General features: G+C 35.0%; 1 protein-coding gene across 4 annotated transcripts; it reads right to left on the reverse strand.

Annotated features, from left to right (window-relative positions):
• Positions 1-939: 939 nt before the first annotated feature.
• On the reverse strand, positions 940-9,679 carry LOC132308714 (pentatricopeptide repeat-containing protein At4g26680, mitochondrial). Of its 4 annotated transcripts, none has more exons than XM_059806897.1 (6): positions 7,453-9,679; positions 6,709-6,797; positions 4,927-5,533; positions 3,645-4,131; positions 2,739-3,203; positions 940-1,596 (listed from the first exon to the last, which is right to left on the reverse strand). In XM_059806897.1, the coding sequence occupies exons 1-2, from the start codon at positions 9,069-9,071 to the stop codon at positions 6,794-6,796; spliced, it is 1,623 nt and encodes a 540-aa protein (XP_059662880.1). In that variant the 5' UTR covers positions 9,072-9,679; the 3' UTR covers positions 940-1,596; positions 2,739-3,203; positions 3,645-4,131; positions 4,927-5,533; positions 6,709-6,793. The 4 variants fall into 4 exon arrangements, with proteins under 4 accessions (XP_059662880.1, XP_059662878.1, XP_059662879.1 ...); XM_059806895.1 differs by having other exon boundaries at positions 7,448-9,677; XM_059806896.1 differs by having other exon boundaries at positions 940-1,611; positions 7,448-9,677.
• Between the last annotated feature and the right edge of the window lie 8,539 nt (positions 9,680-18,218).

The following is an 18,218-nucleotide window of genomic DNA, read 5'->3' on the forward strand; positions in this document are numbered from 1 at the left end:
TTCTGCAAATACAATAGTAATTGTGATAAGTACCCTTTTTATTTTTTTCTTTTTTCTTTTTTCCTTTAACTTTTACTGGAGACAAATTCATTGTATTGTCCACCAAATGTTCATTCAATTCAATCATCTGCTGCAAATAATTCTGAGAAAAAACTTTCAAAGATACCTGTTCATGGTCAGCTGGCTAACAGCAACATTTTTCGTAAGTGGAGCAGAGAATATCTGAGACATGGTGGTGTGATTTTATGCTCTTAAGGTTGAACAAAAGCACAAGTCAAGATATTTTAAGAACCCACTCATGTTAGCCCACTCATGTTAAAGCTTCAATTCTACATTGAACAAAGTTTACTGTAGATTTTCGAGCCAGCCAATCCATCCATCCTAATAGAACTTACTCCACATTTACTGCTGGTTGAACCACCAGTTTTGGAGCCAATTGCTTGATGAAGATGAACCAAATATCAGCTAGAATGTATGTATGATTTCAAGATTCATACCCTATTCTATTTCCAACTTCCTTCAAGTTAACCCAAAGCATATTTAGTGTCATCCAGTGAATAAATGACAATAGTCGCGTAGATAAGAAAAATGGCAGGAGGTAGCATGATTTGCATTTCCTTTAACCATCCAATTGGTTCAAAAAATATTTTGGTCAATGCATGAAACATGAATTGCAGTCAATTTGCTGTGAAGGAAATGGCATAAAGAACAAAAGATAAAATAATAACATTAACATTAACACTGACAAAAAGGAATGTTCTTTCCCGGTAACAGAATCAGGAAGAATCTGCTCATTATCATTTATATTTAACATTCAATAGTATGTTACAATTCAGTTTACCATGAAGCCACATAAGTTTCCAACAAACGCCACCATATTCACAAATCAAGTGATGCAAAAAGTAGTGATACAACACCAAAATCACTTGCCTAGAACCAAAAAACAAACAAAAAGGAGCTCTATTTCATACACAATCCACAGAGATTAGGATGAATACAAAATATTTTCACAAAGAACATATCCTCAAGTGCACTAGCTCACTGATGACCAAATTTCATCACCAAAGGGTTTTCTATGAGAATTTCCTTCAGTTTTACTTCTTCACTAACTACTACCTCCTTGTCCAGTGACCTGTTCAATCACCTTCAAAACAGGTAGAATTGAAGTTAAAACAATACAATGTCAAAATAACAATCCATCTACTTCTCGCAATGTGATTACTATTTATCCGCATTCTTCCCTACAAAAATTATTGAGAAGAAGAAGAGTCATTCGTCTCATTAGGATTTAATATGCGTATTCTAAAGCAAACATTTTATGCTTATACCTTCTTCAAGGAAGAATGCCAATGTTACAAAAATCATGCCAACCATATCTAATCTAACTAAAAGGGGCATAAACAATAAAAATAATAATAAGTTCCTTTTCTCTTATCGTGTCCCTCGTGAAGTGAGCAGATGATGTAGAATGGATAATGGCAAACTGGTCACAGCTCGTTCATTGCTTTCTGTGGATATCCATGCATTACAAACCATTAATCATGGTGGCAATCTCAGCATTCCTGGAAACAGATCACCACCAATTGACATCTGCCACTGCATTTGGAATTCCTAAATAGAATAAATTAACCATTCGATAAAATATACAAATAGAGATGCAATGAAGATCGAGATGCAAATAAAAATTGGACATGGGTTACCATAGAATTAAATACGAGGGGCTAAATGGAGGAGTACTCCTAACATATTGAGTGATCGATGCATATCTCTAAATTTGAATAGTAAATTTTAGAAAGCAACTATTAAACCAACCATACTTTATGAGACAGTTAATTGTGCGGTAAAGAAACAATATATTTTTACAATGACTTCGACCAAAATGCAAACAATGTTATGGATATGCGGCAAAATAAAAAAGGATAAAATTAGAAATTAACACATTTGTGAGATGGTTTAAATAGCACAAATTGGGGCGGAATTGAAAGAAACTCGATCATATGGTTTACCAATGTGCAGTGAAGACCATTAGCTGCAACAGTGAGGAAGAGTGATGTGATCCTCATTGACAGTAATGCGAGAAGGGAAACACCAAAACTAACATTTATTGAGATAGAAAAGACATTTATATGAACAAGTTAACTATGGGTATGAGCTTGGAGCAAAATGGTAAAAGCATGATTTATGTAGCCGACCACAATAGTTGAAAGAAAAAAGGCTTTTTTAAATTGATTTAAGAATCATGTATGTGATCCCCTTGCCGTATGAATATAAAACTAAAGTTCATTCAAACAGCATTCATAACTAACAATTTTTTTCCCATGTCAAAGGCCAACCTAGTCATCAATAACTCCAATCACAAAGTAGATCCATGCAGACACTGACACCTATGACATCCTTTTCTCATTTGTATACTTTGCATATCTAAGGTAAAGATTTTATGTCAATGAAAATTATATTGCTTTTCTCAAGTAACATAAGAAAGAAGGCATGACAGAAACAGAAACTTTAGGATGGTTATCAATGAAATTAAGAACTTCACTTATTTTTTACGAGCAACTACAAAGAGTGAAAATCAGATTTAACTTATTCTAATTTTCTGTCAAATATTGTGGCTGAACCATACATTTAACTTTACTTATCTTTCTTTTGGCAGTTAAATGCATGGTTGAGCCACAATATTTGACGCCCACAATCATGAGCGCATTAAAACATCTACAAGCATAGTGCTAAGAAATTACCAGATGAGGAAAGGCTAGAAGAATGCCATTGGAATGAGCCTATCATACCATCTCATAGCGGTGAGGGATGTCAGTAGTTGGAAGGCCAAATTGCTTTGGAATATATACTCAGAACAAGCACTTGGCTGGACCACCTGTGATAAATAAGTCAGAACAATCACTTGGCTGGACCACCTGTGAATTACCACTGCCATGTCAATCCCATTCCCTCTCTATCAACCAGATTCAAAAAAGCGTGCCACTGCTGAATAAAGCTGCTCTTCTTCAAATGCCTTTGACACATAATCATCCATCCCACACTTCACACACTCCTCATTTGTTGCTTGAATTACATCAGCAGTCATTGATATTATTGGTGTGTGCCAATGAGCCATATTTGCAGGCATATTGGTAGATGTGTCAGCAGATTCAATTTTTTCATTAACATTGTGCTCTAGACTGCGATTTTGTCGCATAGCTTTAAACCTGAAAAATTAATGACAAAAATATCAAAATTGTATCCCATGGAGGTAAAATCAGATGAGAAACTTGTCTTAGGAGATACTAAGGCCATCATCAATTTAAAGTGTTAACAATACGTCACAATAGTCTGATTGCTGATCAGGCCAGTCCAGTCCAGTCGACCAGAGTTGTTCATTGCCAATTTAGTTGCAGCACTGAATAAAAATTATCATCTAGGTGTAATGTGAAAAATTAAACAACCGAGTGACCAGTAAAAATCCCATCACAGTTTGAAATAAATAGCTGAGATCGTTGGAAGAAATATTGACTGGGTCCGTTTAAGGTTTTTATCTGTTGGTCATGCAAAAATTTTAAAATCGTTAACCATACATTGGTTGCATTGTGTACACAGCTAATTCATAACAATGGAAAATCAGCAATTAAAGACATGAGCAAGTTAATTACACATCAATTTCTGGCATCTGGAGATACATGAAGCAAGCATCAAAGCTTGCTACAGCAGCCTCTCCACTCTCAACGCAAGTAACAGTTGCCCCATACTTTCTTAGAGCACCTCTGGCCACTCTTCTGTTAACAGCATTGTCATCCAGCACCAATATTCGCTTCTCTCAGAAGATTTCCAAGATTTAATAGTTTCCCACTGTTTAATTGCCTCTTCTTGCCAATTCCAATGGCTTCTCAGAAGCAGGAAATCAACACACTTAATCGAAGATGTTTTGTTAGCACGTCATCCACTAAACCAGCTGATTTAAGCTCATTCCACTCAGTGGAGCTTATAGAAGTTGCCAGAAGAAATATCTTTAGCGGAATTTCTGGGACATTTAAGCAGCCATTGGGCCTGAGCTCCCTAAGCAGTTCATGTAATGCTAGACCAATCTCCTTGTCCAAATCATCTTTTTCAACAAGAATCATGTTTGAATGTGATGATGCACTGTTGACAAGATGATTATCAAATCATTTTCAAAATCAAAACGAACTGTATGATGCCATTGTAAACATAATTTGTAATTTTATACACAATTATTAATTAACTACTATTGTCATTAAGTTCAGATAAGACTCATTTATTTTCTTCTAACAGTCAAGTAGATATACTTTGAAAATAAAGACTATATGCTGTTGCGGCTACACTCAAGCCCAGTTGATTAGCTAGTTTAATAGTGGGAAAGAAAAAGGAAAAAGGCAATATGAGACCAGGTTAAAACAAATGAATTTTAGAATACCAACTTTAAAACTCCACGAAACTTATATTGTTCAACAAAAGCACAAAATCTCCCTCTCTCCCTTGATAAAAAAAAATTAAAAAAAAAGTTCAGACCAACTCTCTTTGAAAAGCACCGGACAACTTTAATCCTTCACCATGAGCAGTAGAATGTCAGTAATTCTAAGCTCAAGGTGTTTGCCTAGATATGGAATCAGATGTTAATTGTGTTACCTTTGATATAGATAAACCATCATCTTTTTACTTTTGTTGACTGTATCATCATGTTACCCGTGATATAGATAAACCATCATCCTATTACTTTTGTTGACTAACAATATCTTTAGTTTGTGGTTGAATTTTATTATAGTTCTTTTTCATATTGTATGAAGAATGGTAACGTAAATAATGGTAATCTTCCCATCATATATATTTGAGTAGCTTAATTAACTAAAGCATATTATTGTGTCCAGCTCAAGCCACAGCCAATCTTTTGAACAGATATGCTAAATATAAGGGTTCTACCTTGTGTTGGAGTTACTCGATAGGTAAGAGCATGTGAAATCATGACTGACTAAGTCTGTGGATATCCCCAACCTCTGGAGATGATATCTTGCGACCTCAGCTCGGATGCTTCTACCATCAACCACCAATGCTCTCAATCCCTGGAACTCTGAAATAGTTAGATTGTACTGCAGCCAATTTGTTTCCAGAGAACTTGTTTCTTCTTTTGCAAAAGTTGCAGCCAGGTTTACTGACGAATCCAATTTCTCCATTCATAAGGTCCACCAAATGCTTGCTAATGCTCAATCCAATTCCAGTCCCACCATTTGTTTGTGAAGTGGAACTGTCAACCTGCATAAAAGGCATGAAAATGCGGCCTTGTGCTTCTAGAGGAATTTGATCATTTTAGTTTCCTCTATCGCATTCTGTGCCACTTAACTTTTTAAAATTCTCCCAGCTTTTCCATCTATCAATCACAGGAGACCCACTCAATGTATTATAAGAATTGTTTGACCAGTCTTGAACTCAGGTTAAGCTTTGTTTTAGCACTCCGTCCCTAACATAAAGTGGGTTCCTCGTCATCTGCCAGATACACTGAGACAAATATATGCCCCTTATCATGTGTGAACTGCAATTTAAACAAAGCAGTTACTTAGAAACAAATGCAAATAATTACCGATTTGGCACTATCAATGATCAAATTGAATTGGTACGGTTGCACAATCCCATCCCAATTACTGTGCTGTATGCAGATGTGTTTCACAGATTCTCCTATGCCCCTCAATGTATTAATACACATCAAGACATATGTATAGGATATGCTTATGAGACACGAACTGGAATCCCCCACTCCGGTCATTTTGATGAAGACAAAGAAAATGCATAAATTCGATAGCAGAGAGAGGCTTTCTACTCCTAAGATAGATGGAAACTACACATCATATTCCATTTAATTTATATTTTAAATATATATCCTTAAAGAACAATAATATCATATATTGCAGCATTATATGTAGTAATTTATGTAAACGTTTTTAGGATGTGTCTATGTACCCATACTCAACTTTTCAAGTCAAGTCTTTCACATTTCTTTAGCTTTGGGATTCAGAGAGATCAACACTCAGACATACTCGCACCAAGTCCATGTAACGTTGGTGTGGCAGTAGATTATGCTTTTAGATTATATATGATCATAGCAATTAGGTTATGCATAAATTAGCTCCTAAGCAAGGCTTTCTACTCCAAAGATGTTGTTGCTGAAACAGAACATATGCATACATACATATATATAAATATATATATATATAAGTCCATACCATGGCATATTTATCACTTGTCACTTCAAAGTAAGCGAACACCAAAATTCTGTTTAAGTTCAAATATGTCTGATTGTCAGGAATTCTGGATAAAATTTCTGTTTTATAGGCTCTTTTTTTTCCCCTACAAAATTTACATATCATGTTATCCCGTTAACTACAAGTGGGTTAAACTCAATTTCTGTCAGTCAAGTGAGTCAACCGATACTTATTTTTCAAAAAAAAAGAAGAAAAAAGAACACAATTGGAAAAGAACCAAAATATATATAGAGAGAGAGAGAAAAAGTTGTAGGACCCACATCCACTAGCAAGAACCAATGATCTAGATACAATTTAGGTGATTATATATACATATACGTAGGCTTGTGTGTGTAATTTCTAAAGGAATGGGGAATCTTGAGCATTTGGTACAAATATTGATCCCTGTTCCGCCATTTTCTCGCCAACCAAACAAAGGGTTGATAGAAGGTAAATCAAGAAAACTCACTGGATCGTCAATTACTGGTGATGCAGTGTGAAAAACACCATCACACCCATTAATGGCCTCGTGAACATTTCCGTAATCAAGAAGATCACCTGTACATAGAGTCAGTCTTATTAAGATTGATTGGTCCTATATTTTAAAGTATAACTCACTTAAACAAATTAGATACATAATGATATTGAGTAAACAAAAATGCAAAAAAGTAAAAAAGTACTTGCCGCTTTGCACATTGGAGCAATAAATAGGTAAGGGGCATTTTTGCAATTCGCCTTATTCTTAAAGAATAATAACACCAAACATTGAAGCATAATATAAATCTTCTGGTCACATTTCAAGTCGAGTCCATCCTGTATCTTAAAATTTTGGATTCAAAGCGATCCAACACTTAAGACATACATTTGCACCCAGTGCATGTACCCAAGTCAATGTAACTTACTGATAAGTGTATCCTTAAAGAACAATAGCAACATTATGCTTAATGAAATTGCAAATGAAATAAATGTACCGATAAAGCAAGGATCTTCTATTATCAGTTTGGAAGTATTTTGCTAGCTTGTAAAACCAGAAGGTTGCTTCATTTTTTGCTCTCAATAATTTAAAAAAGACAAAAAAGAAGAAAAAAAGAAAAGAAATAAAGAACCAAAGAAAAGGGGAGGAATATGAATCAAAAACAAAATCAAAATGTTAAGCAGATAATTTATGTAATTTAAAGTTTATAAAGAGACTACAAGTAATATATGACCTTACAAGTCGTCTTCATTTGATTTGCTCTCTATTCCTGGTTTACAGCTAATGATTTTAGCTTTCTCAAAACCTTCTGGCATAAGGTGTCTAGCTTCAATCTCTTTGCACAACTGCAATACTAACTCAGCTTGGCCACACAGGCGAAGTCCACAGCAAATCTCAGATAAGATGCCTGAATCAGGAGCAATAGATCTTTTTAACATCTCTCTCAAGACCTGGACTGCTCCATCAAAGTCCTCATTCTTGCAGAATGTGGACATCAAAAACTTGAAAGTATGCTCATTCGGATGACAACCGGTTTTTATCATGCTTTTGTATAGCTGAAAGGCTCGCTCAGACTTCTTCCTTACGCACTGCCCCATTATAAGGGCAGAAAAGGTTGAGGAGTTTGGGATCAAGTTCTCCTTATCAAATTCTTTAACCAGATATGCAGCTTTCTTTGTCCTCCCCTCCTTGCATAGTCCCAAAATCAACGCATTATAAGTCAAGATATCAGCCTTAATTCCATTCCTAGACATCTCCTCATGAAGCCGGCGGCCCATCTCACTGTTACCTACCTGGCTGTACCCATTTATCAACGTGTTATATGTTATGATATTAGGAGCCATATTCATGTTTTTCATCTCGGTGAAAAGCTTGTTTGCTTCAATTAATTTCCCATCCCTGCAGAACCCATGGATAAGTATGTTATAAGTAACATCATTCGGGTGACACCCATTCTTCTCCATCAAGTTCTTGAGCTTCATGGCAGTGCTCAAAAGGCCCTGGTTACAATTTCCAGCAATCAATGTGTTATAAGACACAACAGTAGGATTAAACCCCATATTTTCCATCTCCCTAAAAACCTCAAAAGCCTTTTCTAGTTTCCCTGATTTACAAAGAGCATCAATAACCATATTGAGAGTATAAACATTTGGTGAAATCCGAGATCGCTGCATTTCCTTATAAAATCTCAAAGCAATATCTGTCCGATTTAAATTAATTAAAGAGCTCATATATGCATTGCATGACTCAACAGTTGGGAGAAACCCATAATCCTTCATACGACAAAAAGTGTCAGTGGCATTCCTGAATTTCTTCATATGTGCATAAGTTTTGAAGAGACAGTCAAAAACAAAAGGTGAAGAATCGCATAATCGGTACGAATAAAGTATGGTTTCAAAGAGCTTAGAAGGAAATTCTATCGAACTGGATTCATGGATTTTCTTCAAAATGGATTCAGCAGATTTGAACTTACGATTCTTGGTAAGAATATGCAGAACAATGGAATGCATTTCAAGGGTATGGGAATTGGGTTTACGGAGTTCAACCCATTTGAAGAATTCAAGGGAAACAACATGATCCTTTTGGACCTTCAACAGAACGTGCTTGACTCTAAACGGTGTCAGACCAGACACCAACTTATCAAGCTTAGTCCAATCAGAGTGCACAAGGTAGCTGTAAGCTACATTCACATAATCAAGGTCTTGGCCTTTGGGTTCAGGAATTGTTCTATGGGGTAATGGAATTGGATTCCAATTCCTTATCTTTAGATTTCCAGGAATTGTAAATGGTGTCGAATTAGGGTTTTTTGTTGCTGAATCAAGCAGAGTTGAAATTCGACGGAATGGCAAGTAATTCATAATTTTCCCCAACTACCACCGAAATTGAATCTTTTGTTGGTTTATAATCGATTAGCAAGCAGGGTAATCAGATAGTTTCATTTTTCTCTCTAATAAACTCAAAATCAAACTGACAATCAACATGGACCGGGATGTTAATCAGATCTATAGATACATATAATTGTAATCAACATTAATTCTTTTGGACGGAATGATGCTAACCTTGCTGGAGAGCCTCGACTGAGTGACTCGCCACTTCATCTAGGCCTGTGGTGTGTGTGCGCGCGCGCGCGTCTATATATATATATCCGTGTAGCCGTGTATAGTTCAGTTATTTACATATATGGGTAATATATAGGGGATGGCAACCATCCAGCAACTGTTTAAGAACTCCGCCTCCATCTTTGTCCAAAAATGTAAAAAGGGGAAAACCCTATTTCCGTAACCATTTTAACATTTTTATTCCGCGGGTACCCACTCCGCTCCGCCCCGTTTAAGATCATAATTTAATTATTGTTGAAATAAATTTACTTTTTTTTTTTTTTATTCCTTCATCTTCAATTCTTCACCATTGTAACTTTCCTTTTAATAAAATTTATTTGTTACTTTAATATTGTTATATGGGGTAATTATAGGGGTGGCAAATGGACGGGTTGGGTCAGATTTGGGTTGGGTTGAAAATGAATGAGTTATGATGGGTCAAGATTCATATTTAACTCGTTCAGAACGGGTTGAAAATGGGCGGGTTGAAAATGGACAGGGTTAACCCGTTATAACTCGTAGACCCATTAATTATTATTTTTAATTATATATATATATATATATATATATATAATTTTTAACTTTTAACTTATTATTTTTTAGGTAAATTTTCATTTAATGGAGGAGGTGGAGCCTCTGGGACTTATTTGAAAAAAAAAAAAAAAATTGTTTAATCCACAAGTGACAACAGGGCTGAGGGCATAAACACTTACGCCTTTTATGAGTCCATACTTAAAAAAATAAATAAATAAAATAAAATAAAATTCTCAAATTATACCCTCTCTAAAAAAAAAACACTCAAATTATACTCTATCTCTCTCTCTCTCTCTGTCTGGGTGTGGGTGTGGGTGTGGCTTGCATTGTGTTGTTGATTCTCTCCCCACTGAAATGGTGTTCGGACAGGGGGGTCACTACCTAATCCTTGGTTCATTGAGCCCATGTTGCCATGATTTTAAAATTTTTAGATTGTTAAATGCTCCTCCAGGTGGGTAAATCTGGGCACTGGTCCAAGAGTACTACTAAGAAATTTGGCACTCTCTGTTTTTTACTTGCCTATCTTTATTTCGGAGAAATAAAATATATATATATATATATATATTCATTGCAATAAGAGAGCCCAGATGGAAAAGTAATATTTTTAAAGTTTATTTATTTATTTTTACTTTTTTATTTTTTAAAAAAAAAATTTATTTATTTTTTAATTTTTTTAAACTTTTTTTAATTATTTTTTTGAAGTTTTAAATTTTTTAAAATTATTTTTTAATTATTTATATCTTTTAGAAGATATTTCTAGAGAGAGAAACTTAGAGAGAGGGGATTGATAAGAGATAGATTTAGAGAGAGATGATTGTGAGAGAGAATTTTAGAGAGAAAAATGAGTTGAGCGCAATATAAAATAGAGTGTATTGTGTATTTATTATATGATGGGTGAAATATGGGTTGAATATGGTTAACCATATTTAACCCATCTTGACCCTAAAATTAAGTGGTTAAAATTACCCAACCCATTTTGACTCTCAATTAAGTATGGTTCACCCATAACTATTAAAAGGCGGGCGGATATGGGTGGGTTGATGGTTCCTGACCCATTTTACCACCCCTAGGTAATTAATATATAGTGGGAAATATATATATATATATATTAATGAAATAAGAATACTTAAGCAATTTGTCTATCTAAACGAGGCGGAGTGGTGCGGGGCGACCTCCCCCCGGCCCCGCACCAAACTCGCGCGGATTTTTATTACATCAAATCATCTCCACCCAAATAAGCAAAACGGTCCCCCAAAATCGTCAAAAACGGGGCGAGGTGGGGCAGGTAACCGTGAGAGCGGATCAAATTGCCATCCCTAGTAATATATATACTCTATAACAAGTTCAACCACTAACGAGGGGTACCATAGCGCTGTTTTTGTATTCTCAAAATAAATAAAAGAAATATTATCCAATTGTTTAATACACCCCCGACTTCTCAAATAGGTGTTCCCAGAAGTAGAATGTTAAAATGACATATATGTATTATTAAATATTATTATTATTTTTTATATTTAAATTTGTGACAACAGTAAAGGAAAAACTATAAAATGTACACAATTTTTTAAAATCTAAAATTTTATTTTCTATTATAAAAAAAAGCTTAAAATATATATATAATTTAATTATTTCACGAATATTAATAATACCCTCAATACATGATATTAAAAGACAATATCCAATTTAAAATCATAAATCCTAATAGTATCATTAAGTGCAAAAAAATCCCTCTACTATCGATATAATGCAAAAAAGTCCCTGTGTGATATAAAACCTCCCTATACTATCAATTTGGTACAATTACCCCTTGTTCGCATAAAAAGACATTAATACCTTCTTGTCAATAAAATGAAATAATATTAAAAAAAAAAAAAAAAAAAAAAATCAGGCAATGTAAAATTACCATTTTAGACAATTCCCTCTGATTCACTATGTCCAGAGCAGAGCCTAATGCCATAACCACAGAGCTTCGGCGACCATGGCTTATAGAGCCATGGATTGTTAAGCCATGATCCCAAATGGGTTTCATAAAAATAGCAAAAAACACTCAATTTCCAAACCCACTCTTTTTTATTGTCCGTCGCATCTCCTCCACCTCTCCATCGTCTCATTGGAGGTGCTCCGATCGTCACTACCGCGTCGAACAACCACACCAACTAGTCAACCAGTGACAGATATCCACCATCCTCATCTCGACGACGATCGTCCTTACCATTGAAGAAGCCTGTTCACCAGCTTCATCTCCGTCATCTGCGTTTTAGGAACACGCGTTTCCATCATCTCTCTTCGGCTCGGTTCTCACAAATCTCAGTCATTATCGGCGTCACCATCTTCATCTTTTGGCAAAACGGCGTCGTGGTTGTCGTTGCATTGACCTAACCAATCTTAACATTTATATGCATAGATTTAACACGTATACACGCACTGCACGCGCCCATCTCTCTGATCTCCGATGGCTAATACCCTTCACCGTCGTCAACCATAACCTGTTGCACTCCCTTCGCCATCTTCTTCAATGTCGGCAACAAAAAGCCTGAACTGATTTATAAGCCATGGTCGTTGAAGCTCTATAATCTCGTCTGCTTTGTTTACAAGTAATCAACAAATCCACTGCCGGCACAATCATCGTCGGAGGTGCCAACTTACACCTCCGCTAAACGCACTGTGGAGTATCTGGTACGAAATCACTCCGATAAAATCAAAGGCAATCTGAAATTCTCTTATAAGTTAGGCGAAAATTTATTGCGCCGGCAGTGACGTATCCGGTGGCGGTAACTTATCTGGTGGCGTCTGCTTATCCACCAGGGTCGCGGGCAGCGGCAGCGGTGGTGGTAGTGGGGTTGAGGATGGTGGTTATGGCTATGATACACCACTGGTTGTGGTAAAAGGCGTACAAGAGAAACAATCCTTTATAAAAATGGTAGAATAGGAAGAGAAAAATGGCAAATTAGGATTTTAAAATTTACTTTATATCAATTTTGACCAAAAAGTGGTCAAAATAACTTATTTGCACATTTTTTTGAATTTTATTAACTGAAATTGTAATGACCCGGTCATTTCCTTCCTTTCCTTTTTCCTCAGAATTTTACGGATGAATTTTTTTTCGTTGAAATTTCTTTTCTGAGTTCGGTATCTTGTCACTTAGTGTCATCTCGAGTGCTCAGAAATGATTTCTGAGAGTCTTTCCTTTGGATTGACAACTTCCTTTAAGGACCGAGTCATTTTCACATTTTTCGTTTTTCGACACTATTCACTTTTCGTCCTTCTCCCTATTTTGTCTTTTCCCGATTTGTCACTTTGTTGGCATAACCTCACTTTTTGTGTTCGGAGTTGGTTTTTGACTTCATGTATCTTCATTCTAAGTGGTTTTCACGAAATACGTATCTTTGCTTTTGTAGGAAAGTACTCTGGTTGCTCTCGGTATCCATAGGGGTATGGATGCAAAGTTATTCAAAAATATTTTTGTTTCTTGGGGTATTTTTTGTAAATATCTTTTGGAGATATTTTATTTCATGAGTTTTTAAGAAAATATTTTTGGAAGATATTTTCATTCTGGGTCATTAGTATAGTTTTCACTTTTTGGAGGGGCCATTGTGCAATTAATGAAAGTTATTACAAAAATGTCTCGTTTTGAGCCTGGATCCTCGTACGAGATTCATTTTCACTTGTCGTCGAGTCATGTACTCTTAGAATTGCCTTCTGGTCGTTTTTCCCCAATTTCAGGGTTTTTGGCTTCGGTTGCCGCCGAACTTGTTCGGAGCATATCTTTCTGCTCGGGACTCGATTTTTTACGCCGTTTCTTCCATTGTTCATATTTTCTCGTTTCGGTTCTTTTTTGTTCACAGAGTTTTGTCATTTGAGCGCGTCTGCTCAAATTCCACTTTTCCGGACCCTGCGGGGCCCTTTCGGGGCACTTTAGGCACATCAAAGGGGGCTGCCACTTTTCTTCTCTCAATTAAACCTCCTTCCCTTTGTTCTAAAGTCATAGGGCCTTTGCGTTTTGTGTTTGTCTTGACGACGCTCATCTTTTCCCTTTATTAGAACCTGTTTTTGGTCAAATTTTGAGTTCGGGTTTGAGGTCAAGTTAGGATTTTGGTAGGTCTTGGTATATTCTTCAACCTATGTAAAATTGAGGACATTTAGAGTTATTTGAAAATCTAGAGAAAATTAATTAATGAGTTTAATTAATTTTATTTTAAGTGTTTTAATCCATTGATTCAATATTTGATGTGATATATGTGAAGACTATGTTATGTCCCTTAACATATATTAATTTGAGATAATTTGGGATTGATTTGAAATCTAGAGAATTTAATTATTTTAGTTAATTGAATTCTATCTACTTGTTCCATGGATTTAACTATGTCTTTGAAATTGTTTCTATGTTTAAATCAAGGAATTGGACTTAGCATGATATAGGATATCATTGTCTTGCATGACTTGTTTAAATATATCTTGTGTAGGTATATAGCTTGTTAGAATATTACAATTGTTTATCTTGAAAACTAGTTACTAAATTATAACTTATTTAGTACTTGTGGTTTAAGATGGTAATTTGGTTTAATTGTTGTAAAATATTCTTACTTTCGGTATAAATTGCATATTGAGGACATGACATGTCATATACTATATAGACTTGAATTGTAGGACATGGTTTGTGTGGACTCAACCTTACTTGTGCATGGAATGTGGTAACTTGCATTTGATTTTGTATAAGTTTTGAACTTATTGATTTTGGAAAGCTTGTGAGGACATAATTTATGTGATGGCTAGGGTTTGGCTCTAGTACGTGGACAAGCGTCCTCTAAGCCCTAAGTGTGCACTAGGTGGTACCTTGTGGGTCGTAATTACCCGAAAATACTAGCTTAGTCTAATATAATATCCCTAATTTCAAAAGGATAGTCCTGCTATTTAATTTATGTTTTAATTGACTTTTTACTTATTTGACTTATTTGTATTATTTGAATTAATTATTTGGTTTACTTGTTTTCTTTGATTTAATAAATTGTTGAATTCTTAGACTGATTTAACTTACATTAAGTGTTACATTTTTGTGACTGGATTTATTTCTGTTTAATGGTTAATACTGTTTTAATTGTTTTATTTAATTTTGTTGATTTTTAATTGATTTATTTGTAATTGGTTTAATTATTTTAAAGGTAACTTAACTGTTTTAAATTATTAGGGTTTTGTTTAATTTCATCGTGTTTTAGTTTGAGCCGACCTGTAGGTGGTTTAGGATTAAGGTTAGGGTTTCAACGCCTATAAATACATACGTATACATCTGCTAAGGGTTTTTGTAAACCCTATTCACCATAGTCACGTACACAGTACTACAGAGAGTTGTGAGGGCAGAGAAACAGAGAGGGAGTAATTTACAGAGAGGGCATAGGAGTGGCAGAGGTTGATAACAACAAGTTGACGTTGCCGGAATTTATAGAGACGACAGTTAGAGTTTTTGATTCAAACTCTCAGAGGCAAGTCTTGTTCTTGTCTATCTCTTTAATCTGTGTTCTGTGCGTGTTTCGGAAGACTCCAGGAATTAAACTGATGCTTAAACAATTTATTTTGCATGTTTAAACTGATAATTAACTTCGTTGAATAGAACTGTTATACCAAAATTCTTTAGGTTTCTGTTAGTTGGTTTCTCCTGTGACATGTTTATTTTTCTTGTTTAATTGAGATCAACGATTTATATGGTTGCCTAGTAATTAATCTAGGACTAAGTTTGACCTATAGAACAGGTGCTTAGAACAGTATCTAATTGCATCAAATTAATCTGAATTAAATCTGTCGCAGCTTGCTTAAAATTGGTTAACAGAGGAGTTGTGATTGTTGCTTTAAAACTTGTGTTCCTACACATGTTAGGATTGGATCTCAGTGGTTTAAACTTATTTAGGACTAAGATTGAACCTAGAATAAGAATTAGAACATACCACAGAGGCTCTGTAATCACCGAAGTTGGAGAAGACGAAGCTGGAACGGGCAACGGCGGCTAGGGGAAAAGAGAACAGGCTCTCAAATACCTTAGAGCCGGCTCCAAAATTATTTGGAGGCGACTCCAAGTGTCTTTGAGTCAGCTCTAAGTGGTTTAGAGCCGGCTCCAAAAGAAAAATGGAGCAGGCTCCAAATTTTAGAGCCTGCTCTATCTTAAAACGCACAGAATTGAAGTTTTAGGGACTTTTGGTTGAAATTGGATTTTCTAAAATTATTTAAAGGCTATTGGATGTTGTAATTTAATGTTTAAGACTTGTAAAAATGTTGGGAAGCATGATTACAAGCATATTGTGGTATAGTTATATGTATGTTTAGTTGGGATCAACTGGTGTTAAAATCTGTTTTACATTGCATCAGTTATGATACTGTTTGGAGAGGTAGACTGTGTAACTCTACTTTATCAATTTAACGGACTGTAATTGGGATTCTAAATCTTATATTGAATGCATAAGTTGGTTATATACATGTTAAACTGTATTTATGCTAATTCTGGAGTATGGTTGATAAATACTTATTCCTGTTTTTGTCAACTTCGTTAACTGGAGGATTGTATGTACCGGTATGGGACGGTGACGTACTAGGTATGGACTTGTTCAAACATTAAGTTCTACCTAACTTGGATTAAGGTATGGATTAATCATATAGGTTAAGTCCATCACCTACTTGTGTCATATCAATTGAGAATTGAATGACCTACTATGGTTTTCAGGATGAATTTGTTATACATATATCAGACTACTACACAGATGGATGGTATTTTGTATTAGGAGGAGTACGGACTTTATATATATATTATATGGTGTCGTGGTATGATTTTGAGTCTCATGACCATAGTTAGGACGCACATATTGCCTAGGGTGGATAACTGGACATAGGTGTTATTCCCTGGTAGGTCTAGGTACTCATGCCCACCTTAGGGTGCGTATTCGCATGTTGCCTTCTATTCAAGCTGAGACAGACCTACTAGACTAGCGAGCGTCCTATAGTGTGTGCTATATACTTATATGGACTACTCTAGATATTGTTGAGTCTTTCTAGGATGTATCTGCGTATCGGATTATTTTTTGGATTGTAGTAGATCAGGACTTGCATGTGGACCTGACCCACTTCTTTATTTTTCAGGTACTCGTCAGTTCCAAGGTTAGAGTTTGGACGTGCAGAGCAGATATAGCTATTCATTCCTTCGATTATGTAGGAATCTTCTCTATGTTAGCTTTGGATTTTATTTTATTATTTCAGTATCTTTTTGAGAATTTTAATAAGGGGTCCAATGGATGGATTCCCGAGTTGTAAACTTATGGAGTTTTGGATTATCAGGTTTTAAGTATTTAATTATAAAGGATTGTATTTCTAGATTCTTTCAGCTTATTATTTTTATTTTATCTTGTATTCTGTGTTCGGTTACATATTAATTGTTTGATATCCCTCGGGTTTGGGCCTGGGCCTGATCAACCCGTGTCTCGGATCTGAGGGGTATCACATCTAGCGACCGCATGCCCTAGTTTTGCCACTATTTGATTTCGTATTTAATTTCAAGTTGTTAATCATGGATTACTTGTAACTTGAGAATTGATGCTTAATTTGGGTATTTGAATCCTATTTAGTATACTTGAACTTGTATACTTACTCCATAAGTTTAAATTTCGTTTAGTATACTTGTGCCGTGTATACTTGTCTTATGCGTATTTTGTTTAGCTTAGTATACTTGTATTTGTATACTTGATTTATGAGTACGCTATATATATATCGAATACTTATGTATGTATGTTGGATATTGCTTTTCTTGTTTAACATGATTTAGGGTACTTGAATATGTATGTTTGTATGTCGTGTATCATGTTTTAATACGGTTTAGTGTACTTGAGCATGTATGCATGTATGTCGTTGTTTATTTCAATTGCATGAGTAGCTTATGATGATCCCTGAGTCTCACTTTGACATAGACGTTAAATGGTATGAGCTGCAATACCCCTAATTTCAAAAGGATGGTCCTGGTATTTAATTTATTGTTTTAATTGAATTTTAAATTGTTTAAATTGTTGATTGGTGTGTTTATTTGCAATAATTGATGACTTATTATTTAATGGTGATTTTGTGAATTAATTAATTATTAAATTATTTTTATTTTATGTTTTAATTATAAAATTGTTTTTATTTTCTGTTTTACGTTACATTGGAATTTATTATTTCCTTTAATTGAAGTAATTATTAAATGGTTTAATTAATTATTAAGTATGAAAATATCGTTAGGGTTTTACTTCTGTTTAGGTTTAATTTAAGTGATAAGCCGACGTAAATTTGGGTTGTCTATGGGCCGGCTAGGATTCAGATTAGGGCTTGAAGTAAAATTTGGTTTCTTGTAAAAACCTATAAATG

This window comes from Cornus florida, unplaced genomic scaffold (assembly GCF_030987335.1).
Source record: "Cornus florida cultivar Cherokee Brave unplaced genomic scaffold, ASM3098733v1 CherokeeBrave_3.0.0_Hap2_Chr05, whole genome shotgun sequence".
In the NCBI taxonomy this organism is placed as follows: Eukaryota; Viridiplantae; Streptophyta; class Magnoliopsida; order Cornales; family Cornaceae; genus Cornus; species Cornus florida.